General features: G+C 46.1%; 1 protein-coding gene across 4 annotated transcripts in view; it reads right to left on the bottom strand.

Moving 5' to 3' along the window:
* mettl15 (methyltransferase like 15) overlaps positions 1-22,014 on the bottom strand; it is a 34,490-nt gene extending 12,476 nt beyond the window's left edge. The window contains exons 1-4 of one of the 4 annotated variants that reach the window (XM_047042110.1): positions 20,902-20,984; positions 5,087-5,285; positions 4,757-4,856; positions 2,944-3,080 (exon numbers count right to left, since the gene is read on the bottom strand). In XM_047042110.1, coding sequence (XP_046898066.1) covers positions 2,944-3,080; positions 4,757-4,856; positions 5,087-5,154 — 305 coding nt within the window. In that variant the 5' untranslated portion in view covers positions 5,155-5,285; positions 20,902-20,984. The other 3 variants (XM_047042108.1, XM_047042109.1, XM_047042111.1) reach the window with 3 other exon arrangements.
* Positions 22,015-22,028: the final 14 nt, after the last annotated feature.

The raw sequence follows: 22,028 nt of genomic DNA, 5'->3' as shown, positions 1-22,028 counted from the left end.
TAAATGAATAGGCTAGTTTTAGCAACACTTGATGCGGAGGCAGATGGTAGCCTATGGCAACACTAAGGAAAGTGCAGCACTGACTGGAGTTATGATGAGAGGAGAACTGTCAGAGAGAGAGAGCTGTGGCTAGCTTAGTTAACTGTTTGAATCAACTATAATTACATAAATAAGAAAGTAAAACATTTTAATTTACAGTTAAGTTTTTAGTTAAGTGCTCCCCTCCCTCTTATTGCAGAGTGTGGGTATCTCCAGAAAGACTCTCCAGGTATCTACTTGTGTAAAACAAATGCATCCACAACTACTGAATCTTTGATCTCAAATATATCTTTCTTGTCGTTCAAGGTTCAGGTTGTTAAAGGAAAACTGAACAAATTCACTATTTTAAGATGTACAAGACACAAATATCTCCTTGGACTCTTATTTTCCTCCAAGATAAAAGTGTGGGCACAGAAGACATCAAGAGTTCTCTGTGTGTGTGAGAGTGAATGTGTGTGTATGTGTGCGTGTGCCTGTGTGTGTCTGTGTCCATCGTGACGTGCTGCCTCTTCACAAATCAAGCCTGAAATATTCCCCAGTGCTGACCTGCCAGGTTCCTCTGCCTGCGTCACTGAGGCTGAAGACAAGATGCTGATTGATTGCTTTCAGCAGGGGAGCAGTGATGAAAATATCTACAGGACATGTGCAGTTGGGAAAAAAGGAGAACATACACTCACAAGTACACAAGTACCAAAGGCCAGAACCTTTCAATAACTTGAATTTTGTCTGGATGTGAACTTGGGCAACCTCACTTTGTCCTCTTTCAAGTTGAAACTTGAGAAAGCATTAAAAAGCTAATGACCTGATAAGAGATTTTGGATGTGAAAAAGAAGATGAGTTACTAATTCCACAACAGAGAGCTGTGACATGTCTTTCCCTTCTTGCCCCTCCAGAAGAGAATACCCGTGTTGCAGATCTATGAATTGATCACTGAGAGGTGAATTGTGGATATTGTAACCAAGATACATCAATTTGCTTTAAAAATAAAGGACCCGACAATGACTGATGTTAACACTAGTCACTGGTAACTGAGTTAAGCTTCTGTTTGCCCAACATACAATGGATAAAACGCTACAACCCAAAGATTAAAGATGTTATAGGTGGCGACTTTTATATTCTGTATAACGCACAGTACACAGATAATGTGTGCACTTAATACGCAAGTAATGACAAAGACAATTTTACTGGGGGAAAAAAGATTGGACTCAAAACTGAGATTTCTTGGTGCCACATCCATGATATATTGACAACTGTGAAATGTTCTCTGTTCTGTCGGACTCCACAGTTGACTCTCAGTCTCAACAGACGGAGCTGAAGTCATTCCTGACGTGATTTTACTGCCGTCAGTGTGTTGGAGGGGGTGGAGATGGCCTTCACAAAGTCTGGTCAAGACTCAGCTGGGAACCTTGATACAGACAAAGTGTTTGTACACTAATAGTCCAAGTCACATTCTACCGACGTTCACTTTGCTTCATTAAAAACCCGCAAAAAAAAAAAGAAATTGGGATCTTGAGAAGAGAAATGTTTCATCAAATGGTCTTAGATGATATAATCATCTTATGATATAATATCAGGCAGATATCAAAGCATCTTGCTTCATGTTTTCTGCAACCGTTTCCAAGACCATTTCTTTGGCTTGATGACGGCGTGAGTAAAAGTATTTGTTAGGTCTGGGTTTGAAGCTGTGACCGTCTGGTCTCTGCCCTGGCTTGGTCACCAGACACACAAGACCACAGCCAACAGAGCTGAACCAAAACGGCAGCAATACTCCAGAACACAGGGCCAGTAAATAAAGCATTGTTGTTTCGCCAGAACTGCGTCACGGCCGAGACTCCCGCATCCAGACCACACAATCCCAACATATAACAGTGAAAAATCACACGTTTCATTCCTCCTCTCGGCTGCAATCTAAGAAATTATACAAGTCCAGATTGCAAGTCCCTTTTTGGTAGTTAGCATCGAGCCGGAGCTTTCTGCTGGGCCTCTGCAGGATGGGAGAAGCCAGAGGAGAGCAGCTTCACCAGCCCTGTTGTGAGGAGCCTGTGCGTGGGCAGGCTGGATCTTTCATACAGGCTTCCAATAATATTGGCTAATTGCTAGATTTCTCTAGCTTCTCTCAACTCATACCATGAGTGGGTGTTGAAGGGTTTATGGCAGGGGTATATTGCTGCTAACAGAATGCCCTGCTCTTTCTCTCTCTCCTTCCCCATCCCCCTCTCTCTCTCACACACACACACACAGGCGTCTTTCTGTAGCAGTATTCCGCAGGGAGAGGTTTCCCTGTATGTTGCTACGTAAAAGGATTCCTACCCACGGCATGGTCTTAGGAACATCTAGTTTTTTATCCTCTCTCGCTCACGCACATACTCCCTCTCTCTCTTATTAAACATCCTGCTCTCTCTCTCTCTCTCTTTCCCCACCCTCTCCCTCCCCACCCTCTCTCTCCCCACCCTCTCTCTCTCTCTCCACCCTCTCTCTCTCTCTCCACCCTCTCTCTCTCCTCTTTAACTTCTCTGGGCTTTTCCTCTCTGTTTTCCACCCACTCCTATCTGGCGGAACCTCTGTGGGTGGCTGCATCTCGCACACACCAGCGCAGACGTGGGCCCCCGCTCTGACAAATGACGCGCGGGGCCCCCCAACTAGCCGTGGGGGGGGGGGGGGGGGGGGGGGGAATGGAAGGGAATTGTAAAACCAGAATGCTGAGGCAGTGATGAATATCTGTCAGCAAAACACAGAGAAGGTGGAGGGGGCTTAGGGTGCAAGGGCATTTACACATCAGGGGCATGTGGGGAGTACGAGGAAGACGGGGGCATATGCACAGTCCAGTACCATAATGTGTGCTTTTGTCTGTCTGTGTGTGTGTGTGGCTTTTTGGCATGACACGCACACGCGTAAGGAACTTACTTGTGCTCCTCAGCCAGTTGGTGGGCCAGTGAGAAGGCGGTGGGGTCCCTGTCTAGGGCCAGCACTGTCACATCTGGGGTCGCTTTGGCAATGGCCTTGGTGTGACCCCCACCCCCAAAGGTCATGTCTAGGAACACCTGTGGGGAGGGATCAAACGATGAATGGCAAAGGAAGTGGGCGGACAGGCGAAAACGTGTGTGACATTTGTGAGCTGAAGTGCCCAAAGGATGCTGAGGGTGATCACAGTTTTTTGGATGTTTAGATTGGTGTGTCCCTAACACACACTTCACTAGCAAGAGAGCTGGTGAAGACTCACAGCTTTTGGGTGTCAATATGTGAGTCATTCTGCTTGCCCCTCCTGTTAGGATCTCTCCCCGCTAAGCCTGCAGTCCTAGCTGCATGCACTCCATCCCCTATTCCCCAGGCACTGTCCACCCGTCCACACTTCACACTATATGTACTGACAAATAAAATGCCACTGAACAATAAAGACTTATCCCAATAGCACACTCACTGTGTAAACATTTACAATTAGTTTGACTGCCAATCTCCCCATGGAGTCTTCAGGCCGGGCTCTGACTAGCCCCTCCCCCCCTACCCCTGTCGGTCTATGTCTCTCTATTTTCTCTCTGTCTCTCTTTTCATCTGCTAGGGGAGATGATGGGACACCTTGAAAAGGGCTGTTCGCTTGAATTACTTAAAAAAATATCAAGTTAAAAAGTTGAATTTCCCATTTTACTTTTCAAATCAACCCCTCATGTATTGATTCAAGTGTAATTTAATAGTCCAGAACTTTAAAAAATAGTGAGGCAAAAATCTTAAAACAACAGTAGAGTTACCAGCCACTATCTGATTCTCTGGTAACTGTTGCTGTGCAGCTGTGCCTGTAAAAATTTGACATTGATTATTCTCAGGGAAAATCATATTTTCCTCTCTCGCTCACTCTTTCTCTCTTCATTCTTCAGGTCCATCTCCTCTGTGAAAATATGCACCGAGTCATTCTAAACATCTCTCTCAAATAGCAGAAACAGCCCTTCAGGATGACCTTATCAATCATGGATACAACGTTTAGATGAACTGACAAACCGCCAAAGCATGAAGGCTAGCCCCAGCCCTGCTGCATGCTACTGTACATAACAAGGGCTAGCCCTAGCTCTGCTGTATGCTACTGTATGTGACAGGGGCTAACCCTAGCCCTGCTGCATGCTACTGTACATAACTGGGGCTAGCCCTAGCCCTGCTGCATGCTACTGTATGTGACAGGGGCTAACCATAGCTCTGCTGCATGCTACTGTACATAACTGGGGCTAGCCCTAGCCCTGCTGCATTCTACTGTACGTGACAGCGGCCTTTTAAAACGGAAATAACACTTTCCGGCGTAAGGTTTTATAGCTGAATAACTGTGTGATAATCACAGTGCATTCACAGACAGTTAATAGTCCCACCAGTCTAGAGCCAGATGCTGGATGGAGGAAGAGGACAATTAATGATGAACAGAAGGACTGAAGGCAGCGTAGGACAGGGGGGTTAAGACTGTCACTGGGTGTGGCTTTTATTAGAGCTCTCCTTAGATCCTGAGAGCTTTCATTTTCTGTGCGCCATCCATCCCCTTGTGGGAGATACTCTCTCGCTCTCTCTCTCTCTCTCTCTCTCTCCCTCACTCTCCCCCTCTCTCTGTGTGCGTCACTTGCTTTTGATTTGTGACCGGCAAACTACAGTTTCAGGAGCCTGAACTTCTCACACAAACAGCTCAATACGTAGGAGGCCTTCACCCGCTGTGGAATAATCTCCGAAAAAAAGTTTAGTAACTCACGGATTCAATCTTCATGTATTGAGCTTGTATCTGTTGAGCATATTGTGTGGGTTCATTGTGGTTGTGGTATGGCAAAGATGAGGGAGCCGCTGGTCTGTCCCTGAAAAAAATGTCACGGCTAACTGGTAACAATTGAAACCTTACACTTCTAAATGTATAGTTATGCATTCCTGTTGCGTTTTACTGAAATCGTAAAAGAACTGTAGACCGGATTAAGAAGAAAAAAAAACACTGCAGTCACGTTTTTATGGCTCCAGATCCAGACTTGCACTGCACTGATGTATTGTTGGTGGCAAACAGATGGAAAATGACACAATAGGAGATGCCTACCGTTCCCGACAAAACACATGAACCATGCCGATCGATGGTGACGTTGGAGGTGGGGTGTGTGCGTGCATGTGTGAGAGGAGAGGTGATCAATGCCGTTTGCCTCTCCCTCCTAGGGCACAGCAGCAGATGAGGAGGGGTGTGGGCCAGCAGGATGACTCACTTGCATAATGAACTTGCCTGTTGTGCCATTCAATACAAACTAGAGAAGAGAGAAGCACAAGAAAAAAAGGAGAAAAAAAAGGCTTTTTACGAAAAGGTGTAGCGACATGGTACCCTTCTGAAGGCACACCGGTGTCCTGCTTAGGAGGGAATTTGTATGTATATATATATATATATATATGTGTGTGTGTGTGTGTGTGTGTGTGTCAGGGTGTACCATAAAGCACCTGGTACTTTTCTACATCGTCAGAGAACATTGCTTTGTGTTTATTCATACCAAGTCATATTTAACACCTACATCAAATTCCTGACCACTGAGGATGGTGCATAATAACAGGCACACAATGCAAGCTACTGCCCAGAAAACAAGGCATTCCCTGTCGATTAACCCTGGGACTTATTTTAATGATAGAAGTATGCGGAGATCACAACATGCAAAAAGTTGACCAAGTCTCAGCTTAGTGCCAGTAATGTCTGTTTGTTCATCTGATGAGTTGTCTGATTATTGAACTGCGCCTGATTGTCTGTTTGCCAGAGGAGACAAGCCTAGAGAGAAAGGCTTGGCATGGCTGGTTGGGTACCATGGACAGCGTCCATGCTTCCCTGTGAGTCTTCTTCTTTAAGCAACCTGCCATCAACGCTAGCAGAAGGACAAGACAGAACCCTGATCCATGTGGTTATAATGGGCTTGGGATTTGCAATGATGACTGACACTGAAGTGAGTCATTATGGTGCTCGCAGAAAGCAACACCATGTAAGTTGTCATGTATACTTTGTTTAGTAGTATGTGTTGTGAGGAGGAGCCTAGAAGTTTATCTGCATTTATTTCATTGACTAAATTCCTGTCCATTGTTCATCCCTGTGAATCATCGGCCCCCTGCAGTTTTAGATGGTTGAGAATCTGCTGCACGTTATGGCTGTTACGTCATACAGGTACTACCTTTACTGTTCTTTGTTTACATCAATAATTAATTAAAAAAAACATATTGGCCATGGCCACAGAACAATTGGAGTCTAACAGCTAGAATTAAAATCCTATTACACTAAAGGTACACAAATCTGAAAGATCTGTTCTAAAGCAGCTAAAGTCCAAAAAAAAGACTTCATCTGACCTTGCCCTGCACTAGCACCAATCCCATCATATATAGCAGTTGGCATGGCAACTGTTTAAACAGTTACCCGCGGGAGGGAGAGTCATAATTTGACTAGCCAAGAAGTCACTGGCACCATCTTCGTCACGCCTCACAAAACCTTTGTTCAAGAATTGCAAAAGTAATACGACTGAATATAAATACAATGTTGAATGATTTGACTGCTGTCTGCTAATGCATTTTCACCTGGAAAAGTACCTTCCTAGTGCGTATTGGTATTTCAGACAGGGTTGTCTGAACAGTTCTCACTGGTCGGTCTGAGACAACCAGGATTAGAGTAGAGCAGGAGAGAACGCAGCCCGAATAAAACATTGCAATGTCTCTTTTCTCTCCATCTGTGTACACTTTCGCTGTGCCTCTCGACTTCTACTCTCTCTACTCATCTACTCTCCCCTTCACTGTCCATTAAAACAAGGACCAGATCATGTCCACTCTCATTAAAAGTGTTGATGAAACAAGATAAGACTTCCTAATATTAAAGCAGTTGGACAGGATTATAGTTGGGTGGCCAGCACAGCACCACAAGACAACATAGCGGGCATGGCAAGCTCATGTAGCCTGCAGCATGCACAATGACTTGATGACTGAAGAGTCACCCACATCAGTTGGATGTCCAGGACAGAGTGTTCCGTCATCGGGGTGTGTAATATCTGCCTTTCCCAGCAGAGGGGAGAGGAGAGTTAGGAGTGGTGGGAGCGTGGCAGTTGGAGCCAGCAACGTGTTGGCAGTTGAGCTGAGAACAGTGCCCCATAGGATTCCTCTTGACTTTTATAGCTAGAGTCTGTAACATCTCCACACAGCCAACCACGTTTCTAACGCCGAGCCATTTACAAAAAGGAGAAAGAACGTGCTTAGGCCAAACAACTGTTAAACAAGTAGCAGTTGTCAATGAGTAAAGTTGCTTGGTGTGTAGACCATGACCATATGGAATATCCGGTCATGTCCGGTCCTCTTCCTGTGGTTGGGTTCATTAGGAAAAGGGGGACAGGAACCTGAGAGAAGGCAGCAGAGACGACACACGTAAATCCTACTTGTGACTCCCCAGCCCAGGTCAGTTACAGTGAAGCATCTAAAATGTCGCTGAGGGGAGTTTTGACAGATCCTGTTACACTAACAGACAGACCATTAGTGGGACAGATCCACCTCGACAGGATCGCTTTCCTCACCGCGTCCGTCGCCATGGCAACACCGGGGGGTGCTGGGTTTGCGTTTCCCTCTGTCACTCAAAGTTCACGTCTAGACAAATTACACAGTGGTACACATAAAAAAATGGGGCGATTCCTGGGTGATACCGATGCATTAGCATGGTGTGTCATGCTTATGCCATGTACCGTACACACGCATCAGCACACTTCATGCTATGCACCCTTATGCTGCATTCCATTCTGAACAGGTATACCCTTCTAGAATGTGTAGAAACAGCTGAAATAGGTGCTGGTGGTGGTACATGTGTAAGGACGGTAGAGGTGCTGGTGGTAGATGTATAAGGACGGTAGAGGTACTGGTGGTACATGTGTAAGGACGGTAGAGGTGCTGGTGGTAGATGTGTCAGGGCTGGTAGAGGTGCTGGTGGTAGATGTGTAAGGGCTGGTAGAGGTGATGGTGGTAGATGTGTCGGGGCTGGTAGAGGTGCTGGTGGTAGATGTGTAAAGACGGTAGAGGTGCTGTTGGTAGATGTGTCAGGGCTGGTAGAGGTGCTGGTGGTAGATGTGTAAGGACGGTAGAGGTGCTGGTGGTAGATGTGTAAGGACTGGTAGAGGTGCTGGTGGTAGATGTGTAAGGACGGTAGAGGTGCTGGTGGTAGATGTGTAAGGACGGTAGAGGTGCTGGTGGTAGATGTGTCAGGGCTGGTAGAGGTGCTGGTGGTAGATGTGTCAGGGCTGGTAGAGGTGCTGGTGGTAGATGTGTAAGGACGGTAGAGGTGCTGGTGGTAGATGTGTAAGGACGGTAGAGGTGCTGGTGGTAGATGTGTAAGGACGGTAGAGGTGCTGGTGGTAGATGTGTAAGGACGGTAGAGGTGCTGGTGGTAGATGTGTAAGGACTGGTAGAGGTGCTTGCTGTAGTGATGGTGGAGAAGGAATGATGGCAGTTGTGGTTGGCTGTAGGGTCACACGGCTGAGCGGTAACCTCGTCTCCATGGATTCACTCGGCTGCACGAGAGGCAGACGGCCAGCTGGCACTGGTTAAGGCCATTAGGACATTGTAAACTACCGTTAAAAATACACGTTAATCTATTAAACACACATTTGCACACAGTCTAAATGAGTTATACTACTCGTGTCCAGTCTTTAATTAAGTAAAGTGTGTGCTGAACAAGGAGGGGCGGGGGAGTAGTGCTTGGGTTACTTCGTTTCAAACTGAGAGGGGTCTTCTTAATCTGATCAAGAGTAGGCAGGTAGGACATACAGAGATGTGCAGCTGGGTCCTAGAGTTCAAACAGAATCAAGCAGGCCGTCCACTGGCTCCACACGTCAAGGCTTGGTGCACCAACCAGATGGCAGGTGAGAGCAGAATTCTGCTTCTAAAGGAGGAGAAAGCTTCAAGCTATCGCTCTGTCAATAGGTTATTATGTTGATAGCTATCAAGATGGTGGCTGACATGTGTGGTCTTCTGCCTCTCCTGCCTTTACACGTCCTGAGTGGACCCACCTGAATAGGTAAGGCCTGAATCTTACCCCTGTGTGTACATGCTACGCGTGTGTCTCTGTGTTCCAGTGGAATTCAAAAAAAATCTTGCCAGAGGGCTGTTTTACTCTGTATGCTAAGATAATCTCGCTTTTGTGAATGGAATGCTGCAGAGCTACAACAAATAAAACAAATCCCATTCAGAGGTGTTTTAAAAACTGCCAAGATTATTGGTATTGGCTCTTATTTTTAGAGGGGGGGGGGGACAGAGGGGGGGACTTGTGAAGACACGACAGAACTGCTAGTCAAACCTTCTTGTTTGTTTCTAAATTATGTTTACTGAGCAGGTTCTCAGACCATTCCCCTCAGAATACGGCTGCAGCTGATCCTCATCAGGAGTAACACGTCAGAGCACTTAACTTCAACACTAATGGAAGTGTACTGCCTCTGTGCTTCACCTACCCACTGACTCCCACTGCAGACACCAAGACCCAGACCCATCCCCAACACAACACAAAGAGGCCACCTTGAGTGGAACCCGTGTCCTGACAAGAACATGGTAATCCTTTGAAGTGAGAGTACAGCTATAGCCAAGGACCAAACAGCTGCCTAAAGTATCTGGGTCATTGTCTAGGTTACTTCTCACTGGAGCATAGGTTGACTGAACTAACTCTGCAAGAATCAATCAATAAACCACCCTCTTCTCCACCAAATAGTATCCCCAAAATGCTTTGTAATAATAATAATAATGATTCGGTACTTTTTAATCCCTCAAGTATATCCCAATTCCCTGTTTTCACATTACAAGTAATAAACTCTGTGCAAGATGGTCTTTAAAGATTTTTCAGCTTTCAAAAGCCAGTTCTCAGTTGTCCCTACCCTGCTCGCCTCTAGAAAACCCCCATCATAATTCATCTGCCTGGATCGTAGAGTCTGGCCCGGGTGTTGAGATGGTGACTGTCATAATTTCATGCCTAGTTAATTGTCTCATAGGTGCGATTGAGACTGTAATGTGCCTACTGCCCACCACCTCTGGCAGACTCACCAATCACAGCATATCGACCGCAGGCATTCCCCGGGACTCGCAACAAGAGTGGAGGAGGACAGGGGGGGGGGGGGGCGCGGGATCGAGAGGGGGGGGGGATTTACCCCTCCATCACCGCCCCCAGATACGGTGGGTGATGTTAGCGGTGCCATCGACAAGTCCCGTCCCAGCCTACCTTCTCATAAAGCTCCTGTCAGGCTGGCCTCCCACAGAGGCTGTCCTGAGACTGGCGCAGGAGACTCCACAGAAAACACTCCATTCTGCCGGGAAGCCAATGCCTGCCGTGCATCACACAGGCTGCTCTCAGTCAGCAGAACAACACCGTCAAACAATGGCCTACGCCGTTGACAGCAATAAACAATAAAGTTGTATTCGTATCTTAAATATACAGCATACATCGTAGAAGGAAAACTGCCAAGTTGAATAATTTACGGATGTTTGCGTGCACGTGTTTGTGTGTTTGCGTGCACGTGTTTGCGTGTGTGCGTGCGTGTTTGTGTGTTTGCGTGCACGTGTTTGTGTGTTTGCGTGCGTGTTTGTGTGTGTGTACTGCGTGTGTCGGATGGTTCTGGAAGTAGTGAATGACAGCTGGTGAGGAAATGTTTGGATACTGCAGGTGAGGCAGAGAGAGAGAAGTGAGCTCCTCTAAGTGTGTATGAGTCATCACTCGCCCCCCTCCTATGAACTCAGTGTTTTTGCCTTGCAGGTTGGAGATTCACTGGAGCCACTCAGCGACTCAAAACACAGGCAGTGATTTACTGAATGCATGCAGATAAGTCTTTTCATCATCATTATCATCATCCTCACCATAATGAATGTGCGTCTGGTTCTAGTATTCTTTCCTATTATTAAATAACAGAAGCACCGATGTAAATAAACTGATTAAACGTGCATCACACACCTATAGATTGCTTATTCAATATGCGAGTTAGGGACAGTGAGATGCAGGGTATATAAAAACATACAGATACACTAGCTGTGTGTCATGAATAGATTGACACTTATCTTCCAACATCATAACTGAAGGAGATTATATGAGAGACCCAAGGTCTCAGTCTCACTGGGGTCTCAGCAGCAGACAGACAGGATGTTAGTCATACCAGCTGTGTACTGACGGGGGAGGACCGAAAAATAGGAGAGAACGAGAAAATCCTCTTAAACGATGAGGGTTCAAGTACACTTTAATAATACACTAACTTTTCTCCCGTGCCAGAGTTTGGAATGGTTGCATTATGTACTCCAGGCCACATGTGTTCAGTCCTCAGGATTCTGGCTTGGACATCAGCCTCTCTGGACTGTCTGCTCTCCATGTCTCTCCCAAAAAAGTCACACTGCTTTGTTGAATGCCAGAAAGAAAAAAGACAAACAGATTCCTCTCAGGTTTGAAAGAACAAAATTTATACTTTTGTTGCAATTTGGGTTTGACATGTTTCTTGATGCCAGCGGAAGGGGGGGACATTCTAGAACACTGGAGGAGACAGGGAACATTCTAGAACGCTGGAGGAGACAGGGAACATTCCAGAACACTGGAGAAGACAGGGAAAGGATTGAAAGGAATGTACACACACCCACACCAGACCCTCTCCTCTTAATTCATTTTAACAAGAACAAATGAGAAACAGGGTCAAACATGATACAGCGTATCCATTCAAAATTACTATGCGCTCCACTGGTGCCCATGCTAAAAGACTCCACTTAGCCTCGTGGATAAGAGAATGTAACAGTATTGTCAACAAGGCGTGCAAAGGAAACAATACAAACTATATATAGCAGCTCCTAATGAAAGATGCCTGAAAGGACAGGGGGTCTGGGTCGGAATCCTACAACTATATTCACAAAATGCAAAGAAGCAGTGGGAGAAATGCCTTCGTCTCCTGAAGCTGAATTCCGTGCTACTAAAGGAAGACAAAGGAGGCCAGGGACCAAGTCCATTAGGGTCTGTGAAGGGGAGGCAAGCTAAATGAAGATCTCGCTGCCTGTGAAAACCTTGCGAAGACAGACACACAGAGAGAGAGAGAGAGAGAGAGAGAGAGAGAGAGAGAGAGAGAGAGAGAGAGAGAGAGAGAGAGAGAGAGAGAGAAGTGCATAAGGAGATGCTTCCGGTAGTTGAAGGCTGATTTGACAATAAGCTATGAAAGAAAGGGAAATGCATGGATGGGGTGTGTGTGTGTGTGTGTGGGGGGGGGGTCATTCATAGTTGAGGGAGTCTGTATCACAGCGGTGTAAAGATCCCCTATTAAAGACATCCCCCCCCCCCAGGCAGTTAAGGACAGGATCACCACCATCAGTCCATCACCAGTCTGTGTATCTGTTAGGAGGGGGGAGGGGGGTTTAAGTGCATTAGTAGCTCAACGAGTTCAAACCCTGACAGACAAGACTGTTAAACCTAACTGATATGTCGGACAGTTTTTACTTTGTATGAAAGTTTTGCTGACTTCTGTGATAACTGACAATAGTACAGAGCCACCAAATGCATGGTGTTTTATATATTAGAGCACTAGTGTGTGAATCATAGAGTAAGCAACATTTCTGATGATCCAAAACTGTAGCTAAGCCTAAATTAAGTTGAATTAGTTATGCTTCTTCTACTTTTTAAGTTAGCTGTGATCTATAGTGTACGGTTGGGCTTGGGAGGAGTTCCAGACAGAACGACAAGCCGCTTCGTGGAGCTAGACAATTTTCATCAGCGCCCTTTGTTTCAGGGGTAAGCACTATCCCCAAGATCAGCTTACGACTTCAGTATGGTTCACTCACAAGGCACCCAAAGGTGTGGGTATTGTTACAAAATATGACTCCCTGGCGACCAGGAGCCACAAGGAGAAATCACCAGAACGGGTTAAAAGATGAAGGTCAGAATGTCTGACTTTGAATAATATAATTGTGTTTCACTTTCTTTGAAGTGAAATGCAGGCTCCGCATGATGCACCTGCCACATGCTCCGACTCAGACCTGTTTTCTGGGCTGTAACAATAAAGGCATGTACCGAGGGGATGAAAGAGTCAACCCAGACCCACCTACAAGCCAAACAGGAGCCATTTCAATACCAGTCCGCTGTTTATTCTGTGGAAGCTTCAGCTGAACACAGCATGCAATGACACAGATACAGTGCAAACAGATGACCTACCACCACAAACAATAAGCCACAATCACTTAAGCGGAGATGGTAAGCCTCGCAGGACAGTTTCCTACATGCACGCAGGCCGAGGGCACTGAGGGAGAGAGGTAGGCCTACTACTGTAAACATCGCTAAGCAACAGCCTACCAGCTCTACGAAGGGCTTTTAGATAGGGAACCTGTCTGAAAGACCTCAGTGTTGAAAATAGTTACGCTGTTGTAGGAGAAGACCAGTGAGGACTAATATATATATAAACTATGGGTTAGGTGTGCTTTTGGCAGCTACCAATGAGACCATGGGTAGTTTGATCCTATAATATCTGTGCAGTCATCACCCCCCGAGTTTGGCAGACAGGTGCTGTATGTGATGGATGGTTGGAAGACCAGGGCACCAGCTTCAGCTTCCTGCTCCCACCATGCATCTGCCAGACTGAGAATATGCATGTCGTTCTTCCTGCGTTCAGGATGACCGAGTCCAGGTGTAACCCAGCACCACAGGGGGTAATGCATCCCCCCACTCACCTTCCCATCTTCCCTCCTTTCTAAACCCCAGCCCCCCCCCCCCCCCCCCCCATCACCCTCCTTCCTCCTCCATAACCCTAGACTAGATCATGTCCATTATAATAATCCTAATACCGTACCTAGCGATCTAGGTATTCAACCCAGGTCTGTCTACTAGGCTCTTCCAGGAGCCCAAGGACACACATTTTAAGCCGTAGTAATTTATATTTAATGCTGCTGAATACTAGAACTCAAACAGTTGTCAAACAGTTTCTTTATGATTGTGGATCTTCTGTTTAACTAACAGTTCACAGAAAAAAACTTTAGTGTTGCTGAGTAACTGCATTTTCAGTCTTTTTCTCCATTGTGCGTATATCATTAAGAACACAGAGCATTTTTCTTTTTTCATCCTGACTATTTTAAGCAATGTTTTACATGAATAAATAAATTAGTCATGTATTTAATTAATCAATTTGCTCCTTCCCATGGGAGAGTGAGCTGTGTGGGGGCTGATTGCTGTTCCCGAGAGGACTAACAACACTTAAGTGCACGGACATTTCGATAAAATACGCTAAAGAGTAAGGACGCATTTATCAAGCCTTTCAGCTATACGTCAAGTGCCATCCATTAATGTCAATTTTAACTATTAACATGTTTGTGTGTGATACCACATAGGCTAATATTTGGGGAGTCCACTATTAGCCTACGTTTACAAAAGGTGACACTTTGGATGAATAAAATGTGTTTATATACCTTTAGAGCACTTTTATGTTAACTTAATGCAACAGTATTTGTACAAACCTAACCTGTCTAATGATGGACGTACGCAGTCAACACCTGAAGGGAGCTTCCAGGAGCACAAATGGACATACAATGATGAAATAACTAGATTAGGGTTCACAAACTTTTGGGGCTTGTCAATAAGGTGAGAGGGTCTAACGACTGCACTTAAATTAAATCTGAGGCAGTTTCCAATTAGTTAGTGGAGGCCAGGACACTCTGAATCAGGCAGGCTGACTCACCCACATGCCTCAAACTTTTTTCACCTCCCGCATATCAGCTGCAGGAAATAATGCAGGAAGAAGTGAAACTCTGAAGTCTCTCTCCCTCTCTCTCCGTGTGTAACACTCTCTCTTCGTCAGTGTCTTTGTGTCTCCATCTCTCGCTCTCCATGTCCCCCAAATGACGCAAAAGGGAAGCAACACAGGAACAGGTCTGCATCTGAGTGTGCATTTGTACAAGCCATCTGGCCAGAAATGCAGGTTTTTCCATAAACCGGCCATTTCCGCACGTGATCTGTCATGTCACCAAGTTCAAAACATTTGTGTATGACCGTTGGAAATACATATGGAATCAATACTACTGTATAGTAAGAGAACCGTAAGCTTTGTTCACACAGTAAGGGAGTGGACCAGTGAAGGAGGAGACTTCATTTCCTGCCATCTCATCACACACACCACACCCCAATCACAACCAAACCTCCAGAGCCAGAAGCTTGTTCTCCCAGACCCCCTACTCACCCCACCCTTAATAAACACTCATTAATAATAACCTTGATCGTGAAAATATTTGTGAAAATCTCTCACTCTCTCTCCCCTTCCCCCCCCCCCCCCCCCCCCCATCTCCAGCCTTCACCATCTACTTTCCCAGTAAACAAAACAAAAAAAAACATATTTGTTATGGAGATCTACCGCAATAACAGTTAAAAGCTCATTGAGGTAATGCAGTTTCCAAGCCTTCATACAAACCCCAATCAAGGACATGTTGCAGAGATGAGTCATCCGCTCAATCTAGCTGTCTACAGGGCATACATCTGATTAGCATACCCACGCTCACTCACAGGGCTCAAATGTAAATATTGTAATAAAACCCTCAGTAATAACACAGCTCCAGTGTCTTGGAAGAGACTCTGTTTTGTTTATTTTTCCCACTTTCAGCAATTTTGTATGACTGTGAGCAAGTGCACAAATAACAGTTATTAAAACTGGATTTCAGGTGCAGCTCTCACATTCATAGCCACAGCCCTCACCCCGCTTTCCCAGTCCGTCCTCACTTCTCTCTGTGCGCTCACAGAAGAAGACATCACCTCAGCAATGTGATGAGGAGGAGCACACAGGATGACATCTCATCAAGCAAACAGCAGCAAATGTGGAGCCCATGATGATCAATAAACCAGTCTAGTCTGGGTCCAGTACCACCTCTATTAACTGACAGAGCTGTCTAAATTGCGCAAAGACAAGGACTGAGATCAAATCCTAAACAGTGTCACTGTGCAAGCTGTCAGGCCCACGTGCTCTCACTAAACTAAACACTAAACATATCAAAACTGCACTGATGGTTGTTGTGTAGAAGCCCTGTCCAGTGAGGGTATCATCTTAAAACAATACCCTCATCTGGTTTATTATGGTGATTCTCCTGCCAATTAATGCCTGCCATATAAATTGTTATTCAAGTGAAACATGATCTGCAGACAGAGGCAGGTAGCAGATAGGCAGACAGATAGACAGACAGCAGGCAGACAGGCTGGCAGGCAAGCAGAGAGATAAGGCAGACACAGACAGACAAGCAGGCAGACTGTGAGGCAGGCAGACTGTGAGGCAGGCAGGTAGACAGACAAGGCAGGCATGTACACAGGTAAGGCAGGTAGACAGGCAGGCAGACAGACAGACAGGTAAAGCAGGTATGCAGACAGACAGGTGAGGCAGGAAGGTAGACAGACAGACAAGGCAGACAGACAGACAAGGCAGACAGACAGACAGACAGACAGACAGACAGACAGACAGACAGACAGACAGGTAAGGCAGGCAGACACTCAGGCAAACAGACAGGCGGGCAGAGAGAGGAACCGGACGGTGTGTTTGGTGAAGCGCCCACAAGGGGGTTGTCTGCTCTGCTGGTCCTAACCGCCTGGTGCACTGGCGACCCAGAGCCATGCCATTTGGCTAATGAAGTCCCAGACTGTCTTTCACACCACGCCCCCAGCATGCCGCCATGAAACGCCTCTACTCATGAAAGTAATGAGCCAGGGAGAGAGAGAGAGAGACTCCTCTGGCCACTGATAACCCCAGACTACACCTGCAACCTTACGAGACAAGGGCTTAATATCTGGCCGTCAATCAGCCGCCACGTCCCTAGCTGGAGTGTTTAATTACAGAGATCAATTATTCACCAGCCTCCTCTTTCACTACTCCGTACTCCGGAAAACAATGGAGGAGTGAAGCGAACCACAGGCAGGGCCCCACAGAGGGGGCCCCGAGCTTACCCAGGAGTAAACTCCTTGCTCCCTCTCTCATACATATGTAGCCTACTCACCTTAAACCTATCAATAATGCAGTGGCCCACCTAGATTTTCTTCAAGTCCTTGATGCATCTTGTCGTCACGTTTTGAGCTATTTTTACATGAAGGAGTTTGCCTGAGAGCACTTATCTGTCCATCTCAGCCTTGATGGACAAGAAACACTGTGTTGTAAATATCCAATCTGAAATACTAATTTTTGTCATCAAAGTAGACATTTTAAACCTGTGAAAAATGCACACAACCTTGGTTGACCCAATGATATAAAGCAAAGCGATTGAATCCCCTAATCAGGCAAATGTATTGTGTTGGGTGAAACCAGCAGAGGAACTGGCAGAGGAGCAGGTGCTCTATGGGGAGGCCATGTTAAATCCACAAGGGGGAGCGAGGTGAGTCTGTAAGTACACAGCCAAGCAGGTAGACACGCTGGCTGGCAGGCAGGCAGGAAGGCAAGCAGGCAGGCCATCCACCTCTCTCCTCACCTCACCCTCCTAAAGCAGCAGCAGTCTGGCTCTACTCCCTAGACAACCAGGTGACTGAACTTTATTTTACCGAGAAGAGAGGAGGAGGGGAGGGAAGAGGAGAGGACAGGAGGAGTCGAAGGGAGGATTCCTCCACTTCCCGTTACTCACTGCTTAGTCACCTGTCCAGCCCAGCCCCACCGCTGAGGTGAGATGGAAAAAGCGGAGGATGGAGCGGAAGGTGACACAAAACAACCAGACAGCCAGGGATTCCTGGCAGCGCTAAAACAAACAAACAAATCGCTTCCTACCTGTGGTGCCACTGGGATGTCCTCTCGCTGTGAGTGGGCGTGTGAACGCAAGTGGGGTGGGGAGGAGGAGGGAGGTGGAGGGGAGAGGGTAGTGGAGGGGAAGGGAGGAAAGGGAACCCATGACACAGCCACCAAGTGGAAAAAAACTGTCACCCACTCCATCTCTGTGGACTGGTAATGAGGGAGAAAGAAATCCATAGTCGTGCTGGTGGGTGGACCAAACACAAAGACAAAAACCCCGCTCAACAATATCGGGTCCAGACAGACAGATTCTGTACACTTTGAAAAAACTGTCTAATAACAATTATGAAGGCAGTGGAAGAGGGAGGGTTGGATGAATAGTGTGTTCCCCCCCCCCCCCCCCCCCCCCCGTTTTGGGCAAAGAAAGAAAATCTTTATGTTCCGTAACTTCCACAAGTTCCCTGAGTTTTTCAGAAATCTCAAAACTATTCGAATCCAACACATCCTTCATCCTTTCATCACACACCTTAAGATAAAAGAACAAAGCATGACTTGGGGATGACACAGAGGGACTCATCAAAGCTCGTCAGAAAGGTTGAGTAATACGCAGCCCTCCTCCTCTAGTCCCCAGGGCCAGTGCATGATTGCACGGTGATTCACCACTGGGATCTGAATGACGACGCAGCCCAACGGGAGTCCTGACTGAGTGATACGAAGCCCCTCTCCGGAGGGTTCTGATGACTCGTTAGACGACACACAGACCATGACTCGTCATCTTCCTAAGACAGGCATAGCGACAGGGTACAGTGAGGGTTTCTAGGATAAGTGACTTCTGGTGTTTCCCTGCTAGGGACTATCCCCATTATCATGCTCACAGGGGTAAGAAACGGCCTGAACGATGTCATTAAAAGGCGACGATGGGCCTTTTTCTCAGGGAGAGACTCAGTGCTACACTTCCTGCTTCAATCTATTAAACTAACTTCAGCTTTGGAATCAAGACCTGCTCTTGTGTGAGGAGGGCAAGCACAAACACACAAACTGCCACCCAGTCTCGGAGTCTTCCCTGTAATAGGCCGATAATCACGCTCCGGGCCCAAACACCGCCTATTATTCAATTAGCCAAATGCTACAATTGCATCCTGACGGCTAAGATAATTAGGCTAAAATGTTTATCCACCCAGCAGAGCATAACCACGTTCCAAGGTGAATAGAGTGATATTGAATTCTACGAACTGTAATCTTTTAAGAGCTAATGGTCAATGATGGTCAATGAGGCCAATCCAGTTTGGTTAATTCATGGTTGATGGGAAGGTGAGGAAGGCTGGGGGGGGGGGGGGGGGGGGGGGGGGGGGGGGGGGGGGGGGGGGGGGGGGGGTGTTAAGAGCATGCCATATAAAGGAACCAATAGCCTGCGCCAGTCACAAACAAAATCACATATTGATTTGAGCGTGGCTGTTTTTTTTCCCTCCATTGTAGACAGGGAAGACAAATGTAGGCTAAACTACTTAATTTAGACCTGACAAGCAACAGGGAAATACAGTATATATACACACACACACCAGTGCGCCTCAAGCACCTGTGTGGAGGGATATCTACGCCGGACCGCGTGCGTGGGAGGCAGTGGTGCTCTGAAAGGCTGCATTTACCCACTTTGGCGTAATTGCAGTGTTTGCTCTCAGACTCCCATCATCTCCCTAAGTGCTCCATTCATACTTCCTCTGCCAGGAGCAACAACGCAGGCCTGATTGGTTTACAATGGCAGATCAAAATATTAATCTGACTGATTGGAGTGAGTGTTTGGCTGACAACGGGGGCGGGTTTTCCTCCGCCCCAATCATTGACTTGTCAGCGACACCCACACTTAAGTCTCTATGAGGCCATGGTGGCCTGCTCTCATAGCTCCATTGGAAAGCATAAAGCTGTCTGACTGACTGACTGACTGGTGGTGTATGGATTAGGGAATGCTTAGAAACACATGGCTTTTTTGTAATCTTCCTCAGACAAATAATTTCAACTATGTTCATTCATACTGTAATAGCCTAAAATTGTTTACATATGCTGGAATTGGTAAAGAAAAAAGCTCACTAGAAGCCATTCACAAAAGTGACACAGAGTTAGTTAAGGCCATGTAAAACAGCTTAACTTGCATTTTGTTAAACTGATACTATTAATTGGAGCGTATAGGTCAGAATCTGCACGAGTTTAAATGATCTTTCTGATCTTTTAAAGCTCAACTCAAACAAAGTGCAGCTTCCTCCAAAACAATAAACTGATATGCACTTATTAACCTGAACTCCACTGGCCAAAAGAATGTCCTCATCCTTTCATGTGACATTTCAACTGAAACTGTCAATCAAGTTTGAACTTGATGTGTCAATGATTGCTTTGTGTAAAGATTTAGCAGTGAAAGTCCAAGTATTGCTAGACTTGCAATTTACACTTACAATGCATATTTCATTTTCTCACATCAATGTACAGTAAGTGACTGCAATGTGTCTGAAATGACATTAACTAACCTATCAAATGCTGTTTTTAATAGCAACTGCTTGGCAGGCAATGCTGGGACAGTTGGCTTATGGGCGGACAGTGGAGGAGTATCCTAACAAGGTGCTAAAGTTGAGGACAGCGTGCAGCACCCAGTATCCTGCCAACAGCCTCATCGTTGCACAGAGCCTGACTAAGTTGTTGACCCAAGGCCCCCACCTAGCCCCGTCCGCGCATCATCGTGTCTCGGCCACTCCAGGGGGGCCTATCATGCCCCCCCCTTACTGCCCACCACAACAGAAGGCCTTTTGACTCATGCCCATCTGTCCCCATAGTACATACTGTCAGTGAAAGCCAAGGAAGGTACTGTGTGGCATCCAGGCGACTCGATGTATACCCTCCACTAAGGAGTGTGTGTGCAGATAAATGTTGAAGTTTGGCAACAACTTTCCAAAAAGTCTGGTCACTGGTGATAGGGTCACATTCACTCCATGGGATATTGCATTTTACACTAAGGCTAACGGAACTGCAATTCGTACATTTTATTGAAGCACACATATTTGGAACACACTCAAGGAATTTGAGACAATATACCACACCTAGCCTGGTTAATTTGGACCCTGTATCTGTATACTGCTGATTTACCCAAACTATCTGCCACCATCATTTTCAGGAAACTGATGAACGTAGTAAATGAACTGAAGCTTACCTGGCCAGGTTGAATATTCAAACAGTGCAGCACCTCTTTGAGCATCACAGGTGTGTGTGGCACTACTTCTTCAGCTAAGGTGGCTGGGTGCTCTTTGCCCAGGGCACCACGACCAGAAGGGCCCGAGTTGGAGCAGGATGAGTACCACACATGACACCCCCGAATCAGGCTGGCTGTACAAACAGGCAGGATCCCTCTCAGTGATCTCAAGGAGGCCCAGCAGAAAATGGGTTTGCATGGCATAGCTGCCTCCAAGATAGACTCTGAACAATTAGAAAACGAGATGTTTAGATAATCATGAGACTGCGTTTTTTGTTTATTACTTTGCAGGCACAATTAAAATAATCATTAACTGAATAATAGACTGTAATTGCAATAGACGTTAAGCAGAATCGAATCCACTAGTTCTTACTGCAAAAATCATTATATACCACCCATTCATTCACTACCTAGTTTGGGCTCCCGATACAACCTGCCCTTGACTTAGTTGAATAGCGAATCAAAACAGTCCTTGCTAGCATACAGGCAGGGTCACTGAGAGGGCGGCGCACACACGCGGGGCTCGTTTTATTAAAGCAACGGCACGTGCATAGACACAGAGTTAGGAAGTCCAGGTAGCTTCATAAGAAGAACAAGAATCGAGCTGCACATCTGCCTACCTGGCAAGTTGGCACTCTCCTGGTTCAGCACGTGTACGCCCAAAAAGTATTCGTAACGGGAACATGTGTTACCGACTGTGTTCCGTTTTATGCATAAGCCTTGATTGCATTCAGGATCAGGATGGCTCGTGAACGATGTTCAGCTATAGCTACGTTTTTTTAGAGAGGTATTCCTGGTGGCAAGATACATGTGTGTATGATAAATGGCACGGGTAAATCAAAATGTTACATTAAAAGTGCCGACCTTATGGTTTTACTTCGCATATCTTGTCTTGGACGTCTAGCATCTTTGGCAGTAATAGTATAGATATACACATATAAAATGCAACTTGTGTAATTAATTGTAAATACAATTGTTTGTTTCGTTAGGTTTATATGCCCTACTCTTCGGTGTTAATTTTGCTATATGCAGCAGGGTGAATACATGCTTGTCTCAAAAATAGCATTTACTTCCTGAATGTAACGTCA

The sequence above is a fragment of the Hypomesus transpacificus genome, chromosome 19 (assembly GCF_021917145.1).
Source record: "Hypomesus transpacificus isolate Combined female chromosome 19, fHypTra1, whole genome shotgun sequence".
NCBI classification, from domain to species: Eukaryota; Metazoa; Chordata; class Actinopteri; order Osmeriformes; family Osmeridae; genus Hypomesus; species Hypomesus transpacificus.
Note: the sequence above shows the minus strand (reverse complement) of the source record. Positions and strands in the feature narration are given on the sequence as shown.